This window comes from Pleurodeles waltl, chromosome 5 (genome assembly GCF_031143425.1).
Source record: "Pleurodeles waltl isolate 20211129_DDA chromosome 5, aPleWal1.hap1.20221129, whole genome shotgun sequence".
Lineage (NCBI taxonomy): Eukaryota > Metazoa > Chordata > Amphibia > Caudata > Salamandridae > Pleurodeles > Pleurodeles waltl.
The window spans coordinates 1024848528-1024876083 of record NC_090444.1 but is presented as its reverse complement, the minus strand read 5'-3'; the positions used below and the strand labels follow the sequence as shown (position 1 = coordinate 1024876083).

Below are 27556 nucleotides of genomic sequence, written 5' to 3'. Positions count from 1 at the left end.
TCTTTTCCTTCAATTCTACCTTGTGTAAGGTGGCTTTGGTCTTGGAATTACCCTTACCTATGGTGGAGTTGTACTTGTTGACTCTTATCCTAGAGCCTTGTTCCTTTCTCATCAGAACTCTTGTTACACTTTTTTGAGGAGTTCAGGGTTTACTTTTAGAACAGTATGTGTAGGCATTCCTGGTCCCTTAGTTCTTGTATCATATGTCAGTTTGTCCTGGAAGAAACAGCCTTTTTGTCTTCTGCCCCCATCATGGATGTCTTGGTGCCCACTTAGGACTTCCAGTTTGGTGGCACCTCCCTTGCTCCTTCCAGGCCTGTTGATGAGTTGTGAAGGAACGTTTTTGTGTTAGTGGCCCTCCTCTACCATTCTTGTAATATTACATGCCTGTTGGCCCATTATTCCAATCGAATTTGGGAGATGGTAGCTCTGCTCTCTTCACATAATTTAAGTGGCTCATTTGCATCGTTGGCACTGCCAGACCCCTTCTCCGATATGCCCTAGATTTGGCAGACTCTTATACCAAATCCATGGGCTCATATGTGTCCCAGTTTCACTTTTCTCATTTGCACCACCCATCTCTTTCCCGGAGATTCATCCTATCCTATAGACTTTACACCTCCTCAATGCAGAATCTTCTTGGTCTTTTGGGATATTTTCTTTGAGGGGTGCTCTCAGCTTTCTGGGAGAAATCTCTCTTCTGTGTGTCATCTCTGGGGGAAACCCTAATTTTCTGAGGTACCTTGAGAGCCATGCACTACACGGGGCATCAGTGTGTGTGAGGATTTGGTCTATTTGATATCTTTCCCTTCAACCTAACTATTTCCATTTTCCCTAGACTTCGCCCTTATTGTGCAAGGTCTCTCTGGTTGTGACATGTGGTGCTTTTTGGTTTGCCTTTCTGCGCTCCAAATGACGTGGTGGTTTGACCTGTCGGCCCTGTTCCTGTCATTTCTTAGAGTTGTTTCTCAGCTGTTTTAGATGCATGCTGTTGACCTGGCTGCTTCTTATTTCCCTGAGGGGTTTTAGTTTTGGTTTCTTTTCACACCGGAGACCAGTGAAGTTGATGTAACCCCTTAGAAAGAAAGTTCTCTTTTCTCCATAGTCAGCCAGACTTCTGCATTTTGAATATGTTTGCAAATATGCAAGTTGGAACACAGAAAGTACTTTCATAGCCCAGTTTTGGAATAATCATTGCTATGTCTGCAATCTTATAGCAGTCTTTGTGCATGAAAGAAAGCATGTGAGAGCCAAAAAAAGAATCAAAAGAAACATGAGTCATCCACTGAACTATTTTGCACATCATAGCTGACTTCAGAATCCTAGATTACACTGCAGTTACATACCTTAACTAACAAAGAAGGTGACAAGACCCAACAAACAAGGGGTGCAATTGATCTTTTAAGTAATTTGAGCAAAACATTGTTTGTGCTCCATTTAATCTGACTCACCTCTAAGTCATGAAATGGATCAATTTAGAATGGAAACCCTCAATATTTTGCATCTTTTATACCCACCCCACTGAAAATCACTTTCATCTGAGGCTTAGTAATATCCTGATTTCACAATGGAAATGCAGTGCATTCTGGTGAGTTTGACAGATATCTAAACCTGAGTGTCTCCAAAATTAAGCATTTTGCTGATTTCTCTCGAAGGCGAGGAACCAACTCAAACCTTTACTAAGGCTATTTGTTGAATGTCTTCAGAAGGCCACATCAGGTTTCTTTACTTAGTACACTTTCCTTGTTGAACACCAGCCAATGTATGTTCATCCTGCTTGAGCAAGAACCCAAAAATGAAAACAAAGTTTTGAGAACAAATCGCAACACTCACCGAAAGCAAAGATGATTTCCCCAATTGTCTGTAATCCAGAATGCTCCACACGCATTCCTTTTCCAAATGTTATATTACAAAAGGTACAACAGCATACATTACCTGGATCTACTTTCTGAATCTTGACAGTAGCTGCACTAAGCCATGCTCTAAGGGTTGTATAATCACTATACCAATTGCTATTTGCTTCTTCTGTAGAAATCTGACATGAACCATGGCAGCCTGGTTAACTGTTGACCCATCATACATCTATCATTCATAGGTCAGATGATCAAAAATACATCAGTGATAAAATTGAAAATACAACCTCTGATTGCTAGGCTGGATTGAGACCCTTTGTGGCATCAAGAGAGCCTCTGTTCAGGTAGTCTATGAGACCCCAAATCACTGACAACCATGACCCATTTTTGTCATCCTGCTGGGTCGTTTGCAAGTTTGAACACTTTTAAATCCTACTCATCACCTGCTTCTCAAGAATGTGGTTTGAGTCTGTCATCACCAAAGGTTTACATCTTCACTGAACAGCAAACACAATCTCTACCCTCTGCATAGAGCCCATGCAAGGTCTCTTGACCAACAAGAATTTAGAAATACTTCAGTATAAGACCCACCAAACACAACCTATAATTCACATCAGAAAATTACATCACATGCCTCAAACTTTGCCTTGCCACTAAAATGCCTATGTCATCCTTAAAGCTCAACCCTGTGGACAGCTAGATTCTGCTAAGTGCCAGTGATAATCTACAGGAATGGCTCTCAATGATTACCCCTCATGACATCACCCCACAACGTGTTGGGATTCTATATTGCAATCAGCCCCAAAGTAAAAATCCACATTGCCACACTGTATGTAAGAAAATGCAGAAAGGTGGCAAAATGTTTTCAGTCATCTCCTTTTACACACCAAACATCTGTACCTCAATCCCCATTCAGATTCATCAAGTTCCTTCCCAACTGCATTTCTATTAGGAACTGTAGAAGCTTTTTTACAAGCATCATCTCGTCCTTGCTTAGCAACCTCCAGCTTTTATTATCAGCTTTGAAAAGACACTCCCTACTTTAACCCCCTTTATTTTCTCATGTACAACGATCAATTGTGTTGTAGTTTTTCAGATGTATACAATAAACCTCTGAATCCTCATCTTAAGAATATCCCTCGGATGCCTTAATGTATGCGGAAAATATTCTTAGCAATGCTTCCCCGTTCTGGTAGGTGGTGCAGTGGGTCTATGGTGATCCTGGTTCGCACATGAAGTGATGAGGTGGAGCCACATATAAGCATCACCATTGCTTATTGATGTCATTAACTTTAATTCTGCATCCCTTCACATGCATTGAAAGCTCCACTCCCAACTACTTTTGTTTTGCTATGACTTAAAAAAAAAATCAGTTTGCTAGAGAAGATGTTTTCCCTGAAAATGACAGTGTTCAAGCTATGCCTTGCCTGCAGGAAGCATATGTTAGTTACAAACCCTTACATTGGATGACGTTTGTGCTTAGGTTGTAGTCAAGTCATGCAAAATATGTGCCCTCATGCTGAGAGGGATCTAGGAGCAGGAGGCGAAACTCTACACCCCCGAACATCTGAAGAGGACATTTTCCAAACTAGGTTCCACTCCTGCTGCTCCAAATTGTGGGTCCATTTGCAATCCCTTTCTGTTAATCTGTCATGAGCGAATTCCATTTCCTCTTTGAAGTCTTCCACTAAGTCAAATTTGAAGATGGAGCTTAAGCACAAGACAGTCAAGTGCGACTGCACCCCATCTCTCCACTCATTAAAGTCAGACAAGAAGGCTTGAGCGCATCAGTCAGAGAGTCATACCCAACAAGAGTATTCCAACTCTTATCCTGCCCTGCACTTCGTCCCAGTGTACTTGACTTCCCTGGCTCCCACAGCAAGTTGTGGCCTTTGAGGCGATCATGCTGCAGCTTTTTCAGACACTTCCATCTCTCTATGGTGTGCCTTAATGACTCCCAGAGCACTAGTGTCTCTGGTTGCACTTTTTGGGACATGGGCACAGACTTGTACCAACACTAATTTGTGATTCCATTCTGGCCCCGGGCCAATGCCAGTCCTGTCTCTGCAGACTCTCAGCTCAGGACCTGATCCAGAAATGATAGTATCTGACCATAAGCAGTTGGCTCGCTCCAAGCCTTTTGTGAAATCACAAAAAGAAAAGGGGAACTAGGTTCAATTGTGAGGGAATTAGTTTAAAAAGATACAATCCAATGTTATACATTTCCCTTTTTGATAATTCACAAGAATTGGAGTAGACGCCTCACCTACCATTTGTGGCATGCTTCATCATCGGTGCCTATCCACACCCTGGTATGAAGATACCACCAAGGTAGACTCAACCAAAGACTAGGAGTTCTTAGATAAAGTATCTTACTGGACAAAGCAGGGATCCATACATCTACAGTGAAAAATTCCTCCTAGTTAACCCAAATAGATAATCCTATTTATTAATGGTACCAGCGATATGCACTACAAATATCAAATTGAGGTTTCTCATGACATTAGTGTCCCTAAACCTATATTACGCCAACATGTTTTGGCCCACACATGAAGCCCAAGATAGGGTACATCCGAGTGAGAAGATTACATCTATGACATGTGAGAGCAGTAGGCCTCACGATTGAGCATGGAGTGTATGTTTGAATAGGCAGAGATAGATTGATAAGCCCTGACAAATGCCCCAGACTTCCTTGGGCCCAATTGCATCTAGTTACCTTTCTGTGTTTAAGAGTTCTGCTTGGGAGAATGTAACTGGATTTTTGTCTCCTGCTCTCCAGGTTTATTTCATTTTCGAAGCTAGTAATGTCAGACTAAAGCTGGTAATGGTATACAACAATGACACTAATGATGAGGACGAGGCAGACAACCTGCCCCCTGCTATAATAATGATGGGTTACAACTGGATTTGCAAAATACCAGTGGGCTAAATACATCCCCAGAGACTGAGCGAATATCGCCAATTGGAGCATCAACTAAACAAAGGACCACTTTCCAAAGTTATGCTAAGGGCAGCGTGAGTGCTAGATTTGCAGTTGAAACTAGGGCAAACTTGTTAACTGAGAACCTACAACTAGTTCAAATTCTCCTGAGCCCCGAATGCAGCAAGGCTCTTACAGATTCCCGCTTATAGCTACTTGGTCCAAACTGTGCTCATGCCCTCTGGTCAGTCAACCTGCTATCAGGCGACATAGGCTGGACCTAGCTGAGCCTGATTTTCTGACAAGTCATCTGACACCCGAAAGCCTAGTGGTACAGGCATTAAATAGTAAAATCACCTCTGTTGCCTTTCTGAGCCATCTTCCAGAAGAGAGTCAAAACATATTGATACCTTAGGAAAGAGATTGTTGTCTTCAGTTAGATTGGCCTTATGATCCTTGAATGCAATGTTCTTTTTGGGTAGGTACATCCATGTTTTATGGGACAAACCAAAGCAATCTTGCATGCTGTCCTAGAAAACCTCAGGACATCATGCTACCATGCAAATTGAATGGTTATTTTTTCTTATGTGTACGCCTTTTAAGCTTTTGCACAAATGCTCACTTCAGCTACTGACATCCAAAGCAGTCTTCCTGATCTTGTGGTGCTTGCGACCTGCAGGCACATTTGTTGCAACCACCTTTAACCACCTTCTTTATGTACAAGTAAGTGCTGAAAAGGTAAGCGGCCTACTTGCCCAAAATTGTGACACCTTTACAACATTGGCCAATCTGTCACTTGGCCAGTGTTTTTTGATGTTATGTTATGTTAAAATGTTAAAATTGCTTATATAGCGCCTAAACTGCACGGGGGCCTCGTAGCGCTTATACTACAACGCAGAATCGTCACTGTTCATAACTGCATAGGAAATCACGCTCTAAATAACCAGGTTTTTAGGGCCTGAAGGGGATCTCTTGAGAACTTAATCTAATATTAAGAGGAAGACTATTCCAGAGTATAGCACCTTGATATGACAACGACCTTCCTCCCCATCTTGCTTTCTTCACTGTTGGAACTATGACTAACATAGCTGAGGAGGATCTGAGAGGTCTGCCTGGTGTGTAAAAAGAGGCCAGTGTTTTGAGCATTTCAGGGCCTTGATTGTATAAAGCTCTATGAATATGGCATAATGCCTTGAATTGAATCCTTTTGGCTACTGGGAGCCAATGTAAGGAGGAGATTCCGGTCCGTATGGATTGTTGCTTGGGTGTTTTTAAAAACACTCCTGCAGCAGCATTTTGCACCCTCTGTAGTCTTTGTATTACGTATCTTGGTGATCCTACGAACAGAGCATTGCCATAATCAAGGCGCGATCCTATTAATGCCTGAATAACCAGCCTTCTGGCTAGGAAAGGCAGGATTGCTAAAACCTTCCTCAAAGTCCTAAGCAGGGCAAAGGAAGTTCCAGCTACTCTGTTGGCGTGTTGCGACATTGATAGTTGGTGGTCCAACCATACCCCGAGACTTTTTATAAGGTCTTTAGGGGGCGGGAGAGTGGCCACTCCTGTTGTTCTAATTGGATTAGCTAATGAATGTTTTGTTTTCCCAAAGAACATAACCTCAGTTTTTACATCATTGAACTTCAATTTACTTCCCGGCATCCATACAGCAACTGCTTTTAGGCAGGGACCTAATGCTTTCCCCAGATCCGGTTCTGTGTTGGAAAGGGAGACAATAAGTTGAGTATCATCTGCATATGATACTAAGTTCAGACCAAATGACTGAACAGTCTCCGCTAATGGCAGCATATAGATATTAAAAAGCAGAGGGCTCAGGGCAGAACCCTGTGGGACTCCACAGCTGCTTATGATACGTTTGGATGTACAAGATCTGTCCAACACCTGGAAGGATCTTCCATGAGTAAATGATAGGATCCAATCTAAGGCTACTCCAGAGTTTCCAATCCCCCGCATTCTATCTTTAAGAATGTTTAGGTCAACTGTATCGAATGCTGCACTCAGATCTAAGAGTATGATGGCTGTTTCAATTCCTTTATCCTTCCTCTTTTTTGCTTCCTCCATAATAGCGATCAGTGAGGTCTCTGTCCCATGCAATGGCCTAAAACCCATCTGTGTGGGATGTAAGATCTTTCTCTCCTCCAGAAGAGCAGAGAGCTGAGTATGTACATGCTTCTCTGCTAGTTTAGCCATTATAGGTAGCAGTGAGATCGGTTGGTAGTTATTCAATAACTTTGAATCCAGATTAGGTGTTTTTAAGGGAGACTTAACAATGGCCTGTTTCCATAGCTCTGGCACTACTCCAGAAGATAGTGAAACATTAATAAGATTTGTAATTACCGGACCTAACACTGGCACTCCCATGAAGAGAATCTGAGGAGTTGCAAGGTCCAAAGGAGAGCCTGATTTAATGGATCCCAGTAATTTTGTTACTCTATCCGTACTAATAGGAGTAAAGTCTGTTAGAATAATCTCTTCCCTACCCTCCTGATCCCTGACGGAGTATTCTCCTTTTGGAGTATTAGAGAAGGATACATAAATATCCTGAATCTTTTCATGAAAAAAAATTGCAAGATCATCAACATGTTGCTGCGGGGAGTCCATAATTTCTGACTCCTCAGAGGGGTGGGTAAGATCTTTTAAAGCCTTAAGGATCTCCTTTGGAGATTTGGCTGCTGCTTCAATTCATGAAGAGTAATATTTAGCTTGTGCATTTTTAATTTCAGTAGGATAGGCTCGGATCAAATTCTTATATTCCTTTTTCATGGAGTCATCTTGCGTTTGCCTCCATTTCCTCTCTTGCTTCCTACATTCTTTCAAGTAAGCTTGAGGTGAACCACGGGGAAGACTTCTTCTGTGGCCGCTTTCTAGAATCAGAGAAGGGTATGAGTTCATCCAGGCTATCACTAATCCATTTATTAAAAGAATGTGTCAAGTCTGTTATATTATTTTTATTTTATATTTTCTGATCTATTTTTTTGCAGTGAGTCAAACTCAGGAGCATTTAATTTGTGCCATTTTCCTTTGCATGGGGGGGGGTCCTGGCGCTTATGATCTTATGCTGAGGAATGGTTAATTCTAGTTCTAGCAAGTAGTGATCAGACCATGCTAGCGGACGGGATGATAGAAATTCTAATCCTGAAACGTTAGAGAATACAAGATCAAGAGTGTGACCTTTGTTATGAGTGGGACCTTGAATTAACTGTATTAGGTCACATGCCTTCATGTCTGCTATTAGCATCTTTGCAGAGACATTATCAGCATTTTCTGCATGCAAGTTAAAATCCCCCAAGCAGTCTAAAATTTGATTTAGTACATGCTAATTGCGAAATATTCTCTGCCAGTGAGGCCATAAAGTCTCCCTGGACGATAGACCAAAACACCAGACAGGGTATGATGAGGGTTCACAGTAATAGAGAAAAACATGCTCTCACAGCCTTTAATCAATGTAGGAGTTGTTGTGACCATGCATGTAGCTCTATAAACGACTGCAATACCGCCCCCTCTATTAGGCCTGTCAATTCTGCTAAGATTATAGCCAGTAGGTAGTGCCATCACAATGTCTGGAGCAGAACTTTCATTCCGTTAAAAATAGAGCCATGGGTTTATTTGTTCCAAAAGAAGGTGGATGTCTGTTTTATGAGCCCATAAAGACCGGCAATTGGCTAAAAAAATAGGAAGTTTGTAACACTCCTTAATCTTTTTGTAGATCAGTACAGAGTTGGAGGGACCAATCACATGCAGGGCACCTATATGCCCTACAACTAAGATCTATAATATGACCACACACACTTTGAGACTTATTGTTTTTGATCCATCTCATCTTTTGAATCTCTTGAATCTTACGCACCTTTCACAAATACATAGGTTTCCTTCATAACCCATTTGTCATCTGTTATCTTTTACCATATGAATTGCTGTGTAGTTGGTACTCAATAAAAAATCATTCCAAGCTTCAGCTTAGTTGTGACTTTGGGTGTTGCACGTTTTTGGACAACCAACAAACACCACATATTCTTGCGACCAGAAGGGTCAGATGGACGTAACAGTATGTCACTTTTGTAAATTGGCTTTTGGAGCAAAAAATTTGAGATGAAAACGTTATCACCAGTTGGTGTTTTTTCCTACTTATTTTCAATATTTGCAGTTTAACAATTAATTTCTTTCGGAAAACCACGAACAGTGTACACAAGTGACCCCCTCACTAAATCCATAAAGTTATCTACTTTTCAGAATTGTTTAGTTTTGTGGGTTCACACACTGGTTTCTCGTGTGCTCACCACAAACTGCAAGTGGGACAAATCCACAAAAATAGAACAAACTGACTACTTGTTAGTAAGATGCAAAAAATTGTGTGTTATTTAATTGTATTTTGGCTGTGAATAAATTTGGTTTTGAGTTACATTGGGCGAATGGAATTCCAGCTCGTTATAAGCCTGCAATGGAAGTGATAGCTGATTTTGGTCATAACTTTCATTTCGGTAGAGTATGTGTTGCACATGGCCCTTCTTAAGGGATATCCCTGAAACTTTTTGCCTTTTTCTCCCAGATTTTGCTGACTCTCTGTGCTTGGCCTTAGGAACCTGGGTACTTACTGCACTGTACAACCGGGGGAAAGTGCATATGTGTGCTCTTCCTGCTTGTGCCTGGAAGAGGCGCTTACGTGATTGGTGGAGGTGCCATACCCAGGAGTGCCCTGTAAAAAATTACACCATATACCTGGGGTGGGTACATCCCTGACCACTAGTGGGATGTTGCACTGAGTGTGCCACCCACCATAGTTGCCTGACCAACATGTAGTAGGCCTGGTAGTGTAGGCCTGTGGTGGCGCAGGTCCGCCTACACTCAGGGTGGCATCTTTTGCACTGGGGCCAGCCCTGAGTTGGACTTCCGCTACCCCTGAAGCACCCCTTGGAGGGCAGAGCAGGTAGTAGGCAGAAGGCAGGGCATGTACACAAGGAGGTCCCATGCCCTGGCAGGGGAGAACCCTCAATTAGGTTTCCCTACAGAGGAGACTGGCTCTTCCTTGAGGTTTTGCTGATCCTCTCTGAGTGGCCTTATGGCCCGTGGCACTTTCCCACTGTAAGTACAGTGTGAAAGTGCATCCGCTCCCTCCCTACATAAGCTAGGAAGTGGCAACCGCCAGTATGTGCACACTTGTACATTGGTGACTTTGTGTTTATATTGAGCCTGACTTTCCTATATGTGCACACTTGCACATTGGTCATTTCATGTATCTACTGAGCCTGGCATGCCTTATCCAAACGTGCATGCATGTACATTGGTGTTTGCATGTATATACTGAGCCTGGCATGGCTTACCTACTTGTGCACACTTGCACATTGGTTTTTTCATATTATATCCTGAGCCCGAAGTGACTTGCCCATATGTGCACACTTGCAGATTGGTGTTGTCATGTATATATTGAGGCTGGCATGGCTCGCCCAAATGTGCACACTTGCACATTGGGGTTTTATGAGCGCAATTGCACCCTTGTGGTGTTCCCAAAGCTTGTGTCCAGCCTGCCCCTGTGGGGTTCTGTGTGCACCAGGGCACATGTGCTGATGGAGTGAAGAATGCCCCTGTGTGTTTTTACTGCCATTGAGAGCTGCTCTGCCCATGTGTTAACATGGGGGAATTTTATAATTAATCCTCGTTGCAATAGTGGATTGCAGTGGAGCAGTCTCACAGTGTTTACTATCATTAGATTTCTAAAGACAAACCCATTCCATTGGTAAAGGTGGTTTTTGTCAGTAATACCTTGGAAATGCCACATGAACAGCGTGTCCCAGGGCAACCCTCTCTCTGTGCTTTGCAGACTGGGGCCCAAGCATGAAGGCTGGTGTGGAGAGAGGGAACCAAACCTCCTTTTGCCAACTGTTATCTGATCAACTATTCTCTTTCTTCCCCTGTACCTTTGCCCCGGGATCCCGACTGAGTGTAACCACCGACCATGAGCGGCCTAGTATCTGTGGAAAGGTTGCTTCATTTCTAACTCTGAGGGGGAGGGGAATTGTTTGGAGGGTGGAGGAAGGTTTGGGTCCAAGAGGGGTCTGCAGACTCAATTACTCCTCTCCTGTTGGCTATCAGAGCACCGCATTAGTGAGCTGGAAGTGAGTGCTTCTCTGCTGGCGTGACTAATGTCCGTGGCACCGCAGAGCGGTGTGGAGTAAGCGTCTGGGAGCAGGGATCCCGGCTTGGTTTCACAGAGTCAGTGTTGCTGTGCACATTGTTTACAATAGCATTTGGCATTGATGTTTACTGGTGCAGCATAGACTGCAGAGCTATTTTAAAAGTGCTATAATTCTCTGTATGCTGCTGCTATCATAGGGAGCTGGTATGCATCCTATGACTATTTTATATTGAATTAGGGTGATCGTTGTGGTGGATCTCATGCTGCCAATGCAGTACTACCGCATGTGGTTGTGGGAAGGGAAAGTATGGTCTTTCTCACGTGTACATACTGCTGATGTCCTATTAACACTGTTGGACCTCATACTACGAGTGATCTTTATGAGCGTGATTTATGCACAGATTTATATGAGGTTCATGCAGTGTTAATTTATGTGTGTGTTGAATACAAATTTTATTTATTTACACCTCATGTGAAGTCTCCTTTGTGACGCTCAGTGGACTTATTGTGTGGATGTGCTGTGTCAATGCTTTACACATTGCCTCTGTGATAAGCCTGACTGGTCTGTGCCAAGCTACTCAAGGATAAGCGAGGGTTATAAAGTGAGTGTAATCACCAACCTCTGACGGGAGTGGTAGGTTCTGCCTGGCTAGGGCCTCGCCTCAGCCAACCAGAGCATGCTGCCTCCAACGGTATGTCTTATGAAATTATGAATGTTCCATGAAGGGTTTGCAGTAAATTTGTTGATTTGATTTATTACTTGGAGGTTGCAGTGGATCTTTGTTTTTGAGCACCATTGTAAGCCTTGCCACTGCCAAGAGTGCAGTTTCACACTTCCTCTTCTGACTTCTTTACTTATACCTTATTTTGATATCCTAGCTTTTTTTCCTCACGGTCTAAAATTATTTTCTCTTTTAATTTATTATTTTTATTGAACATTTTTACAATGTGCTCAGATGGATGAACAATGACGTAGAGCACCACAGATATCCAGGAAGGGTTAGAAATGGAAAGTGGGTGATAGACATATAAGGGTAAAAACTTTGGGCAAGTGGTGTGCCTTCACTTTCTTTCAGAAAGAACAGAATACTGCAAGGGTCATTGTGAAGATTCAGTGGGAGCAAGTTCCAGAGTAGTCTTGAAAGTGCAGCGACTTTACTCCTAACCCTTTCAGTTTAATGCATTCTATTTAAAAAAGAAATTAAGATGAATCCTTGTAAGAAATATCAAGTAGAGATAGTCCACAATTGAAGTGGCAGTCATTGTAATGGATTCAGTCATTGCCAAACATGACAGGTTCAATTATACAGAAATATCTAACTATGTATAGTTTTACGGAGCACCAACATACATCCCAAAAGTCACTTGGTGATAAGGTCTCTACAAGAGAAAACAACAAAAACCTGACACCTACGAGGTTACAGTAGGTTATAGCTGAAAAGCTACATCTTTAACGTTTTCCTAAGCTTGAGAAGGTTTTCTTCACCACTAATAGCCTGACAGAGTTATTCTCACCAACGTTTTTCTATCATAAGAGGTCCTGTTGAACCCAGGAACCACTGGGAACCTATGGGAAGCTGAACATAACTTCCCCAATAGGTTTATGATGAGTGGAATTCATTGGCTGACAGCTGGGTTTACCATTAAGATTTAGTATGCAAGACACAGTGATTTAACACCTTCATCTTCTTGATGGACAGCCAGTGAATTGGATCTTATGTTCTCAGAGCATGATAACATTTGTGGAGGCCAAAAATCACCTTAATTGTGGAAGCCTACCTAGATTATTTGCTTCAGAAACAAGCAGAACAGCATTGCATTGTTACTCAGCTCTTAATGAAGATGTTTCCATCATCTACTGCTGAACACACATTCCCCCACCATCCTGTTGGTACACACAGTTTTTTTGCACTAGATGAACAAATGAACAACTCTGTACTGAAGTTCATTGCACCTAAAATGGAGATGGGAGCAACTCCATTTTTCTGGCCACCCGAAACCAGGCTCGCTCAAGTAGGCATTACATCCCCTCCCCAACTGTTTGCAGAAGTCCACAATCTGGTCATTGCTATGGTGACGGCAAAACCGAGGAGATCCATATTAACGTTTTTTTCATATGCAGTTTAAAAAATGTTTTTAACTTATTTATACTAATTTGTACTTCAGTAATAAAACACAAGCAACTATATCTCTCGGTTTGCTTAAAACTTATCAAATAGGATTTGTCTAGGATTTCGAACAATTCAATACAATAGCTATTGGATGCCACTGTCTGAAACCTCTGTGTAGACACCGCAACTCAGCTAATGAGATAAAATGGCTTTCATTGTTACGGACAGCACACATAAAACATCGTCCTCTACCGACTGTTTCAACTGTTGCCCCCCTGAAGATCAGGCAAAACTCCCCTCTAAGATCATGATATAAACCATTACCTCACAATGTGCTTAGGTCAGGCCTCATAAGGATGACATAACACCACACAATACCAAGACTCATTTCCTCCCTTTTTAATATGATAAAAGAATAAAACTAAGCAAGCAAGCTAACTACGCAGACCCAGAGCCATATCTCAGAACAAATAGCAGTGAGACAATCCTTCATAAAACAAAAATAAAATAATCCAAATTCCAAACAGCACTAATTGATTATAGTGTCAATCACAAGCAAAGTATGTAACATTAACAACATTTTTCGTTAATCCAACTTGGACTTATCTAGTACTTTGCAGATCTTTGCACATCAGTGGAAAGAATCACCTCCATACCTCGTTTGCTACTTTGATCAGGCTGCCATACCAACTACTGAAAATCCATGTATAAAAATCCTCCTTTCTAGGAACCCTAGCACACGTGCTCTTTGTTCTACTTGCCAGATTCCAAGCACACATCTCACCTGGCAACCTGTTTAGGTCTTCTTCAGGTATATTTTTCAGTTCCCCTTTGTCACACCTTCAGAAAATGTAATAGTGACCACACCCCAGAGTTCAGAATCTCTTTTTTTGGCATAGTTAACGTTGCCCTACCTTACTAGCTCCCATGCTGCTTTCTCGTCACCCTTTCCCTTTGCATTCCTCGCATGAATTTGTCGTATATGTCCTTTGTAACCAACTGGTTCCACACAAGAAAAACATTTGTACGCGCTCAATGCTTCAGAAACAACCCAGTATTTGAATTGGGAGAACACTGATAAGCTCACATTCTCCCACTTTTCTGTTGCACGCTGCACCAGACCATGGCACTGTGGATGTTACAGACTGACATTTTATTCTCAATAACAGCCCTCTTAGGAAACCCTCATATTTCTGCTAAAGTAAATAGGACTCCAGTGTCCGAAACCAAAACTTTGGGATAACCTTCCTTGGTGAATATTTCTGTTAAAAAAAAAAAAAAAAAAAAAAGATGCTCACAGTAACAGGAAATCCTAAAAGCTTTGCTTCAGTAGATTTCGACTTGTTATCTACTAAAGCAGCAGTAAAATGAAACTCATGTTCTCAAACATGAAATAGGCCTAAAAATAATGTGAATCTTCTATGTAATCTTCTTTGGTAAATCCACATCCCCATAGGCATTTTCCTGGTGCTCAGATTGTTGACCGCCACCCTGCATACCTCCGTACTTCACACCCCAAATCCTTGTTCAGCAACGACCCCTGAATTGTTTCCCTTATTCTTTTCATATTGAATGCTAAACAAAATGGTTGACATGCATCAAATCAACTAGTTCAGCGAAAAACTGAGTGGGATAGATTCCCCCCCTCTCAGCAAGATTTCCCCCTCAGTGGATAATCGTGGAGCTATTTTGGCAAACTGATGAAACTCACCCACCAAATTTCTGTCAGCCATCTCAAATTAACCTACTCTGTAAGTCTAGTCAATACTTTAAATGTTTCTTTCCATTGTGTTTCTGTGATAGAACTCTTATCTTTAATTCCCTCATCCAAATAAGCTATGTCCCTTTCTTTAGTGAGTGGCAAATGAAAGCTATTCCTACTCCTCCCAGGTATGTGGTCGATGGTAAACGTATATTCCAAAAGTAAGTGCAGGATACAATCCAGCCAGTCTGGTAGTAAACTTGGTAGAGTGTACATTGGATCCTTCTAAAATGTATTCAGTTGGCTTATGCTCATCCTACAGCGTAAACATGATTACCCAGAAATATTTAAATGTCTGCACTGCCCAAACTCAAGGAAGGATCTCTGTCTCACTGAAAACATGTTTTTCCTGCTCCTTCAAAAAATATGCTGCAAATGCAATGTTTGATTTTCCCCTTCTGTCAGTTTATCTCAGCACTGTGCTCCCTAAACCGTGATCACTACTATCAACCATCACAAAAAATAAGATTTATGGAATATAAGGCTGTAAACTGGGTGCATCAATAAACCCATTCTTGATACTGTCAGAAGTCTGTGTTTGCATAGACCCCATCTAAACCTGATTCCTTTCTTTAACAGTTTTGTCACTTTTACAGTGATTGTTACAATATTTGATATCAGCTTATCGTAAAATTCACACAATCCCATGAAGGCCAAAATGTATATGGGGAAGCCTCTTATGCAGCCAAAAATAAACCTGGTCTCTGTTTGATGCCTTCTGTCAAAATTACATAGCCCTAATAGTCCGTCTATTTTTATAAAATTCACAGATAAACATTCTAAGACTCAACCCATTCTCCATTAACACACCCAATACATAACTCAGTCCATTTTTGCGTTCTGAGCAGTACTTTCCAAAAAGTTTACTATTGTCGGGGCAAGCCAACTCCCCGCACTTTCCTTTAAACTACTTATCATACCCTGAAAAACAACTGCAGCTGATGCCAGCTAAAAAAAAAAGTGTTCTCCTAAATTGAAAACTTCATCTAAGGTGACAAAAGCATTTAAATGATAACATCACTGAGTTAACATCACCTGGTGAACCGATATCTAATTGAAAAACAAACTTGGTTCTTCCCAACATAGACTATAAATCATAAGTCTTAGTTACAGAATGCACATTTCATAAATTAATGAACATACGTAATTCTTTGGGTTCTTTTTTCTGGCTGCTACTTTTGGAGATAACAAAAGAAAATAATTTTTTGGTACAACTACCTGATTTACCCCTAAGCTGTTCAGTACTCCAGTCAGTTCATTACGTGTCTCAAAAGCGCACATCTCTACTTGTTTTAAACAGGTTGCACATCACATGTCTAAAATTTCCCAAACTTGTTCTTGATTTTTTTGCCATGCTTGGCATGTGTAGCACCTTCACCAACTGCACAATTTACCTTATCATCCGAGAAAATGTCTCTCTTAACCTGATTGTACGCCAAAATATCCCTAATAGTAGAAATTTGAATTTTCGATCTCAGTAGCAAAGCAATATACTACAGCCTTAAGTGAAACCACCCCAAAGTATATTTTCCTTTGATGGCTATATATATATTTTGCAAATACGTTTCATCCCCTTGCGCTCAGTGATAGATTCAAACTATCCAGTTAACTCAATTGGAAACCTTTTTGGGCATCAGGACTAACATCAGGTTATTTCAATATCATGTCACCTCATACTCTACATTGGCTGTACCTGTACCACACTGCTCGAGTAATCTGATGCACTCGTAATCTGATCTAATTTACTCATGATTTCCTTCATCTCTTCTTTAGTCAGTACTTCATGCACATTCAATTTCTTGTTCTTATTCTTGCAGACTGCTCCTGAATGTCGAATCACGCCCCAAGTACTACACTGCTGTTTTTTAAGCTGTACCAATTTTAATGTGTGCTGCATGTCTCAGAGCTTCATTTGTAACATCCAGTTCCTGCTTGGTAACTCACTTCTGAAAAATACATCTTTGCATACATTACTCACCTCATAAATACTCCTTCAAAGCTACACAAACATTCTCCTCAGCAATGATCCTCAAACGCCACTAGATTGCAACACATGCCTCCAGTTATGACCTCATATTTGGAACGCAGCATCACCAGAGTATATTAAGCGCCAAGTAGCATGTTACTTGTTCATATTTTTTTCCACCTCATTGACACAGTCTGGAGCATATTCCTCAGCTTCTGGCAGCAAGTAGGTCAAATGTCTACTGAAAAAAAAACTCAGGTGTTAAGCTTTGCATATGGTGCTGCAAGATGCCCCTTTTGGATCTCTGCAGTGACTGTATGTAGCATTTGGGTTCAGGGCATGTAAAACTTGCTCAGCCAGCAACTAAAAGTCCCTCATTGAGTGGGATGGCACATTATTTTTTCGCTAGGTAAGGTCCAAAGGACTCCCAAGAGGACTTCCTCTCCCAGATATCAGTCACCCTTCAGGGAACGTTCTCCCAAGAGGCTTTTCCCACAAAAATCAGCATAGAAGACTTCATACTCAAGTACATGGTCACACTTGTAAAAATGGTTTGGAGTCTTCACCACCTCTAGTGCCTAACTGTTTGTAAGTCATAGGGCTGATACGCAGGTTGAGGCCTGCTAAAAATAAATCTCCCCCTTCCAACACCATCATCTTTTGGTAGGAGAGGGGCTTTCATTTCACCACCCAATGGGAGCAAATCCCAAGGGACTAGTTCCTCACTGGACTGCCCATCTTCATTCAGAGAATGCTCACTGCTCATGCCTCAATCCTAGAGTTGAAGGTCATTGTTTTACTGTTTTCCTAGACCTCATGGATTCGTACTTCCATCTTCCAGTTCTCCCCCTTCACACTACTTGAGATTCACAATGGCATGACTATCTATCTGTTTGTGGTCTTCCTGCTCAGGCTGACGACAGCCACACATGCCCTTAAGAAGGTGTTAGGGTTTTTTTGCCGATTCATTTTGGTGGTCAAAAGTACATGTATTTCCATATGTGGAATTCTGGCTTGTGAAGGCAGAGTACCTGGTACTGATCCAGGACCATATTCAACAGACAGTAACTCTTGTCAACAACCTGGGCTTAACAATCAACCTCCAGCAAGTTTCCCCTCTCTCCCATGCAGAGGATGACCTTTATTTGGTGGTGCTAGACACAGCCCTGTGGAAAGCCTCTCATCCTTTTTAGGGGATCACCTATATTCTGGCAATGGTTCTGAGGTGTCTGATTTAAGTTTAGGTCCTGATCCTGCAAGTGTTGTACCAGTTAGGATTTTGTCCTTGTTAGTACATTTGGTGCCTCATGCCTGGTGGTGATGGAGAAGAGACGTCTAATGGATGCTTTCTTTCTGTTATGGGGTGCCTCTTTGGGTTACGTGATGGCTGGAAGGAGTTCATCTGGGTGACATGACGGCTGGTGGGCCTTTGCTGGTGATCCCTCTTGCCCCAAAGACTGTTCTCCCTTCCTTCTGAGGTAGCAATGCCTAGATTATGTCCGAAAACACAACCACTGTCCAGTATATGAACAAACAGGGTGGTGTGATGACATAGACCTTATTTTGGAAGGCTATCAGCCAGTGAAAACAAGTGCAGTGATGGGGAGACCTCATGGTAGAAGCCCATAACGCAAGCTTCCTCAGATTCAACTTTTGCTAGAAGACCATGAGTGGGTGTTATAACCTGATGTTACATAGTTGATCTTTGCACATAACGTTTTGTGGATCACTTTGCCATGACCTAGAACCAGAAGTGTCCACAGTTGTGTGATACACTTCTTGATGAATGATTGTTGGGGGAATGCTTAATGTTTGGCTTGTCTTAGGGCCTGCTGCACATAACCCTGCTGATCTTGCTTTGGATAAGGTGCAGCTGATTATAATAGCTTCATTGTAGGAAAGGAGGGTCAGGTACTCCGATCTTTTGTCGCTCTGCATTCAACCACCTCTTCCACTCCCACACGGAGCAGAAATGCTATTGCAGGTCTTCCATTCTAATTCCCAGACGTTGTTGCTGGACATGGGGAGATTAAGCAGTAGCAGTTAAAATCATTTTGCCTTCCTAAAGTGGTAGCAGATGCCATCTTGGAGCCCCAGAAGCCTGACACGAAATCTATCAATGCAGACTACTGAAACAAGTTTGTGTAGTGGTTGAAATCTGAAGGTATTAATCCTTTTACTTCTGACCTGTCTGATAACTTGTGATTTGCCTTCTCCCTTGCAGAGCAAGGTCTGGAGGTGGCCACAGTTGAAGGCTATCTAGCAGCTCCGCCTGTGTTTGTGTCCTTCTGACTAACCTTCCCATTTGAACCTCTCTTAGTGGCACATTTTGTGAAATGTTTGCTTTATTTGCTCCATGCCACTCATTTTATTGTTCCTCTGTGGCATTTGTCTCTTGTTTTGACTTACTCAATGGTATCTGTAGATTGTTGCTTGGTTAAACTTCTTAGTCTAAAAAAAAGTTATTTTGGTGAATATTACTTCTGCCCGCAGGAGAAGGTTACACCCTCAACCTTTCTGTTTGTCTGCCATTCAAAGTTTTCTACTTGCATAAGTTTGTGTTTTGCATCTGTCCACCCTTCTTACCCAAAGTAATTTCTCCATTACATATGTGCGATTCTATTATCCTTCCAATCTTCATTCCTCTTACGTATCCAGCCAAGAAGGAAGAATGGTGCATAGGCTGGGCTCCAGGTGTGCGCAGTCATACAACATTAATAGCATATGACAGAAGTGATGAGCAACACTTTTTAATGCTTTGCTAGTGCTAAAAAAAGACAAGACAGTGTGCCAAACACACTGTTTCACTCCAGGTCAACCTTCGTGTCAATTCCTTGCAAAGGCCGTATGTGCTCATTTCATTAGGGTCATGGCTGTTTTCACTGCCATTTTTAGAGGCTTCCTGTTTGTCAACATCGGCAGAGTAGCACATTGTCGTTCTTACTTACTTTTGCAAAGCGTTACTGCCTCACGTCTCAGGCATGTAGTGACTGTTACTTTGCCTGCAGTGTGTTGTATAATTTTGTTTATTAGCCTGAACTACTTGATGCCTTCTTCAGGGAGGTACTGCTTTGGGAATTATTTTGAGGGTGAAAGATAGAATATGTTCTAACCCGCCAGCCATTGTTCTAACATGCATCTTTTCCTTTAAGTTTGAAAACTGAATCCATTTATCACCACCAGATAGTTTAAAGCACTCCTTCCAAGATGTTCACCTGGCAACTGCATATAAATTATATATATATATATATATATATATATATATATATATATATATATATATATATATATATATATACATATATATACCAATGGTAAGTAGGCGGCACTCCATGATGTGAATTCAGTTCACTGATTTCCTTTAATCCAGAAACACAGAATCTCAAAATAAAATGGTGTTTCGACAGTAGTCTTGCTTCATTTACACTGAAAGCCAACTCCTACACCTAAATAGTGTTTTTCCTATCTATAGGATGCTGTTGCTCCTGGGAGCTGTAGTGTATCACAAATACACTGCAACAAGGTCCTGCATTATAGCATCTCATTACAATGCACTCTGGGACACATAGTATATTATCACTGGTTTCCAACATCGCACAAAATCACTGCGCTGCTCAATGACAGTCATCTTTAAACCAGCACTACCCTCTAGTGAATAAGCATGTACGCTTCTGCAACCTATCCTCTCCTTGTGTTCACTGTCATGGTTCTGGTTCTGCCATTGATATGAAACAATAGTGAGTTGGAACTCATGCCCTCTAGTGGGCTTCCAATTTTTACATGTGCTAGTGATAACATTAACATCTGGATTCCTTCTAAAGGGGCATACACCATATTCCGAATCATTATCTAATGCAAAAAGTCCTCAAAATGTCAGCCTATTAATTTCGAGGGTTTGCCAATCAGCTGAAAAATTATACTCCTGTTAATCTGATAAAAAAAACCATCTCAGGATTTCATATCCGATTACCTCACATTCATAAATGTGCATGTTATTCCTCACCCTGATTGTGTCCATAATGGGTCATAGTTTGATATTTCATCATATACTTCTATTCCAATTGTCTCAAAGCTTTTGTTCTATCTCCTCCTCTAATTGAACTTTCCATCAAATCTATTTCTCAAAAAATCAGAGATGCAGGATCACCACCATGCACTGTTTCATAACGCTGTGCTTCAGGGTAATTAGTGCTCTTGTTCGCAATTGCCCATAGACATTCTACTATCCTCTTATGAAGCAGACATATGGTGCTTTCGCTTTACAACATATTGCAGGGACATTTGAAGATATAAATCACACAATTACACTTAATGTGTTTTAAATTGAAAATGTTTTCTCATTGACCTCATACTCTTGTTCATATTTCATGTTTACAAGTCTTACATTTAGGGTGTTTCCAAAAGCCATTTTTTTCTAATCATTACCCATCCAAGCTGATCCTTTGTAGTTTTCTCTTTTTCCAAAGTGACTGCTTGTGAGTATAGTGGATAAAGATGGAGCTGAGAGGTATCTGTGAAAATATGCCAATCCTATCCATAAGGCCTGGATCCTTTAATGACATATGCCACAGTTTTTTTCATTATGCCCCTGACCTTACTGGCTTTCTTGTTGTATGACATTATCATTCTGATGTTCTCCTTATCATCTTTTCCATTTCTCTTGCATCCGAGAGTTCTTCACTTTTTTTATCGACTTGTGTTTGTCAGCTTTTTCTATAACTTTTGGTGAGTACCCATGTGACAGCAACCACCTTTTTGTGAAACTAACGTTTTTTCCAAGTTCTTCCACTGTTGAACAGTTTTTCTTAACGATCAGCATTTCACCAAATGGTATACTCCATTTCAGTTTTTGGTCATGGTGACTCGAGGGACACAGTACGCTGTTAGTAACTGTACTTTTTCTATAAATTGTAGTTTAGATTTTATCTTTTTCCTCTTAAACCAGTGTGTCTAAAAACTCTCAATTTCGCTCTGTATTACCACTAGCTAATACAATTGACTTATTCTCCGAATGTGTCATAAAAGAATTGAAAATATTGAAAAAAATTAACAAAACCCGAAGAATTTGATCAAAGGAGACTGCACAGCCTTGCACCAATTGAGAGATGACAAGAATATTATAATAAAAAAAGAATGATAAAGGTGATAATATCGTGGTACAGTCAAAGCTTAAATACATACAGAAAGCTTATTGACAGCTTAATGATGAAAACCCGACTAAGTGTATAATAGTGATGTATATGTAGGAATTGGCTTACTCGAAGGATTTGGGCCTACTGACTGAGGACTCGGTTAAATTCCTCATGATTGGGTTTCCAATAACACCAACAATTTATTTCCTCTGTAGAGTGAATAAAGATGCCAAAATCCCCCAGGGAGAACAATAGTCTCTAACATTAGACAGGGAAGTCAAGCATCTCAACCTTAAAACATCATACTTTATAAATATTCTTAATGAAAAGTCAAAGTTTTATTTTTTTAAATCTTCATCAAAAATACCTAGCACATTCTTCACCCTGTTGAAATTACCATGGGTTGTAAAGTGTGGCTAACCGATAGCTGAATCTCCTAAAATGGCTGGTAGGCATCCGAAACAATGCCATCCATAAAAGCTAGAAGAAGGGTGTCCTCCCACTGCTGCAGCAATGCACTGTGGGAAGGTTAAGCAGCAAACATGACCTGTAAACTGGAGGTGGAGACACTAGAGCTTTGGGTGCTTAAGCTATGTCACATTACTGTGTGGAGCCTGAAAAAGAGCAAGTCAAGGATAAATGTTCAGCCGCAGATAATGGAGTGCTGCTTGCTCCCAGTGTATCCACTCAACAGTCATCACCTGAAACAAAGGCAGCACAACCAGGAGGTGAGGTGAAAACTGCAGGCCCTGGGGTCCTCTTGATGAGAGGTGCCCATCACCTGTGTGGAAACAGCAACTCCGGCAATTAGTACAATTACTTTAATTGTGATCAAAACATGTTCCTTATCCTCCGCCTCTGTCCTAACCACCACGTACTGAATCCCATGAAGAGTACCCTCTATGAACATTCTGTAAACTGTCACCTCACACTTCCCTTAACTCAGGATCATAAGAAGAATTGACATTCACACATAACACGTAAGACTCAACATGGCCGCTGAAGAAAAAGGGAGACTAATCCCTTGTATTCAGGTACTGCATTCATTACAGAAAGTATTACATTTGTGTCACTATCAATTCATTGAGCATTGCACAAATTAGCACCACCTCTGTTTCAAATATATTTAAATATTAAAACCAGCCATGCAACCTTCTTTCCACTATACATGTGTCGTACATAAAAGGGAATCACTTAGGTTGCCCAGCCCTAGAAAAGGTCTCTGCACCAGGGAATTTGCTTTAATTGTGTGTTTTACCTCCACACAATTCTCTTGCGCAGCCTAGCCACCGCCATTAACAAGGAAAATGACTGCCAGATGAGGGGTAGAGTAAATAGCAGTGTCTCTGCCACGACATAAATGAAGAAATACATTTTTAGAGACATGGAGTTACTAATGAGTTTCATACTCCAAAATAACGCCAACTAGTAGTGTTTGCAAGCTTAAAATAAGAGAATGCTTGGTTCTGAAATTGTCAAGTTGTGTCTTTAAGTTATAAAATATGGATTTATTTACTTTTAATGTGTAGTGGAAGATGTGGTGAGCAAGTGATGAAGTGTGGTTCTGCAGAACACAGCGAGGGAGGATAGGATGCCAACAGGTTGAGGGCACTGTTCCACAATTATTGAACGGTATTTAAAATAATCATGTGTTCGAAGAAGGGAACATGGAGCTGAGAAAACACTTTATCACAAAGGGAATTATACTCGGAACTCTTGAAATGTGTTTCTTTGCAAACTTCCTCACTTCTCGGTTTCTGGAAGGTGCTCAAATGTGTCCTTTACCAAGTACTGAACACGTTTGTGTTGCTCAGGCTTGAAAAAGCTGGAATGGTCATTTGTATTGCATATAAAATGATGGATAAATTATATTTTTTACTTATTTCTATTAATTAACATAAGGCATGTATTAAAATGTATGTAGTAATACATCCTACATCCACTGAATTTTAAGGACATTTATTATTTTTCAGCAAAGATGTCAAGGAAGTTAAGTTTGCCTACAGAACTCAAGCCTGATTTAGGTAAGAAGAAGCTTACTTTACAGATGTGCTGTAATACTGTGTTGAAATTGGTATGTTCTTCAAATCGAATGATTTAGACAAATTAATGCGCATATTTTCCACAATTTCCAAAAACTCCAAGTAACTTCTTGGAAACTGCACTTTTTAAAACGTATGCAAGTAAACTAAAGTACATTTCCCTAAAGTGATGCCAGCATTATTTGATTGAGTTCAAGCTTAGCAGAATGTAGGACCATATTCGCAAACATTTTTGCTCTTACTTTTCTCTTCATTATTTCTTAAGAGATTCACCTAATCCGCATATGTGAAGAATTACATCTTTAGCTAGAACATCAGACACACTAGAACTAACTTTTAAGTTCTCCATAAATCTGTTAGCAGTTTTCTATTGCTGCGTTATCTTTTGAGTAATCACATGCATACCTTGACAATTCAATGCCTTGTAAAAATTCAGCACAAAAGCATTTTTGATTCTCACTCTGGAAGTGATGCCCGTTCAGCCCATTGCTAATCCTGGGTCTCTGCACTATACTACCCGAGGTACCGCTACATTGTAATCAATGTTAGCAAATTGAGATTTGAAATGAAGCAGAAGGTAAAAGAAGGACTATTTATATATATGTTTAAGTATTTCATCTTGGACTGGTTATATTAATGAATTCATGGAGCGATTGAGTTTAAAAGTTGAGACCAAAATACGCTTATGGTTACAAATGAGGTATAAATAAGGTAATCAACAAAAGGGCTGTCATCCTCAACTTAATTGAGATGTTAAGGTCTCTTTACAGACTCAAATTGGTGATTATTTGAAGAACTAGAATTACAAGTAAAGTTACCCTGCTATTGTAGACGCTATTCCTATATGTTAGTGATGTTGAAATCTTCGCATGATTATATGTGCCCCTCGTCACTTTGACACATCAAATAGATTTGCGATAGTGGCCTGTGAAACACATTATCCATCTACATTTTCGATTTGCAGAGAATAAGACAAAACAAAAACATGCTGAAAAGAACTTGTAAGTCTTAATTAACAAAGCATTTTGTGCATCTAAACTGAATTTAACACATATGTAGATTTCCAATATTAATTTGCAGACACCGAATTGGGGTAACGTATAAAGTGCATTCGCGGATCTATAAATTCAACCATTATTGTGAACATTTCTGATTCACAAATTTAGTAGTAAATGTAAGTTTGCTTCTTGGTGGGAGTGTCTGCAAGTTTTACACACTGGAACCACATGCAGATTTTCATCCGTCTGTGTGTATTTTAAGTGTTAATACAGCGAGGCAACACCATATTTAATCAGGCTGTTATGAAACGGGGTTTCTCCACAGGTAAAACAAAATCCTACTAAGAAACAGAGTAAATTGCACACATGCTGTCTTATGTCTTATTTAAATATGCAGATTTATCCATCTAATCGAAAACTTGCGTACATAACTTTTACATTTTATGAATTTCAACAGGCAAATACATCTACAGTTGTGATAGATTTCTTTGGAATATTTTAAGATTTGTTTCGATTATCACTTAGAAGTCTGACATTTGTCTCAAATATAGGCCTAAATCAGTCGAAGCAAATTCTCAGACTTTAAAACTCCTAGCGCTGTGGCTCAGACTCGTCGCACCTCGTTGAATGCTGACTGGTAGCTGCAGAATTAGGAAACAAAACTCACATTCTATTATTTATGATATTTATATATAAAGTTGTGACTTACAGATGTATTTCGAAATTATATTTGTTCATTCAGATTACCCAAATAGTGTTCATTATAGCACAATCTGTACTTTGATTTTAATAAAAAGAGGATATTATGTGCGTCATATGATTACATCTGTCCAATGCTTAACAGGAAATTGTGGTAATGATGAATTGATGCAAATTACAAATGAAAATCCGGAGGTAATTGGTTTGTAAAAGTTCCCCTTGACTATCATTATTTAATTGTTGAGTATTTTGCTGCAATAGTTGTTGCGTGTTTTTTAAATTGTGCAAAACATAATCTGTCTCCTTTGAAATGGATACATTGCAGAACAGAACTCATGTCACTCACGGTTTCAATACGTTTTCTTGAGCATTTTATTTTGCGTTTGTTTCAATAATCGCATTTATTTAGGAAAAAAGAATGGGGTGCATCGGTTCCGTAAGACAAACATGAGAAGCGTAAAAACATTTGACAAATGGGCCGATTTCACAAGATCTCTCTCTACCCCGGATATGAGTGAGTTATCTTAAACAGGGTTCTGTTAAGCGTAGTATCCCTTTTAATAATTGGTCTCCGATTCCAACTCTGGGCCTGTTCACTAAAACTTCAATTATGTTGTAACAGTGATAGCAATTAAGTGAATCTGGCCCTTTTAAAGGGGCCATCATAATTAATCTTGACTGTTTGATTTCTTATATACTTTTCCTTTCCTCCTTTTTAAAGATTCTTGTTGACTGTCAAAATGATAACCTTGCGAAAAAAGTATATATTTGAAAGCTCGAAAGAGAACAAGCATCTTTCTTGGGAGGCGTTGCTTTGTACACTTGATTATTTTTTTTTACCAAAATGTACTGGTATTTGAGTTCATTATACCAGCATGTTTTACTGTCACACTGCACTTTCTCTGGGATAATTTTAAAATCATACTGAAAAAACCCAACTACATTTATGTCCTTGTCTGGAAAAATTATTTCCAAATCTCATTTCCAAAAACATATAAATCACTGTGAATATATAGCTGCTTTGAAATTCTCTCAAAATAGAGATTACTTAGTAATGATTATCCTCTATGTTGCTTCTCTTTGTTTTATTTTTTTTATCTGTGCATATACATATTCAGTATAGTCTGTTAAGGTTTAATACCATTTATTTAGAAAAATAAAAAAAACAGTGAGTAGCTTTGAATGTATGTGGATGTTTGTGTCAATTATTTAGTAGCCAAGTCTTATTTGCAGTTAACATTGTTAAGCAGCCGTTAAACATTTTATGCGCTTTTGTCTTACTAAGAGTCCTGCATAGACAACACAAGAGATCCCAGTTTAACCTAGGATTACTTTGTCAAGAAGAACACTAGTGCATGGACAACATGTGTAATCCCCAAGTTCATATAGAATTATTATAGACTAAACTGACAGTTAATGTCTGATCCTGTGGCAGACGGTAATTTGATTAGGCCCACAGTCACTCACCCATCACATGCACACTCACACAAGTGTGCACACATATACCCACTGTTAGAAAGGGGGTCTCTAGTTAGCAGTCAGTTTACATCCTGTCCAAGTATGGACACTCACTCTAGTCAAGGTATGGGAGATACATAGCTCAGATAACCCCTGCTCTCACTCCCTTGGTAGCTTGGCACAATCAGTTAGGCTTATCTCAGAGGCAATGTGTAAAGTATTTGTACAAACACACAGAGTAACACAGTGAAAACACCACAAAAGGACTCAATACGAGTTTAGAAAAATAGCCAATATTTATCTAAATCAAACAAGACTAAAACGACAAAAATCCAACATACACAAAAACAGACATCAATTTTTAAAGTAAAAAGAGTCTCAATCTACAGAAATCAATGGATGTGTTGTTTTAGCATAAAGTACCTGGTATGCGTCAAAAATGAAGCCGCACAGGCAAGCGTGCGTTG

At 40.2% G+C, this 27556-nt stretch overlaps 1 protein-coding gene across 2 annotated transcripts in view; it reads left to right on the top strand.

Annotated features, from left to right (window-relative positions):
* The window catches only part of STXBP5 (syntaxin binding protein 5), a 933640-nt gene that overhangs the window by 751346 nt on the left and 154738 nt on the right, over nucleotides 1-27556 (top strand). For both annotated transcript variants that reach the window (XM_069235194.1, XM_069235193.1), the window contains one exon: nucleotides 23866-23916. In XM_069235194.1, coding sequence (XP_069091295.1) covers nucleotides 23866-23916 — 51 coding nt within the window. The remainder of the gene's footprint in view (nucleotides 1-23865; nucleotides 23917-27556) is intronic.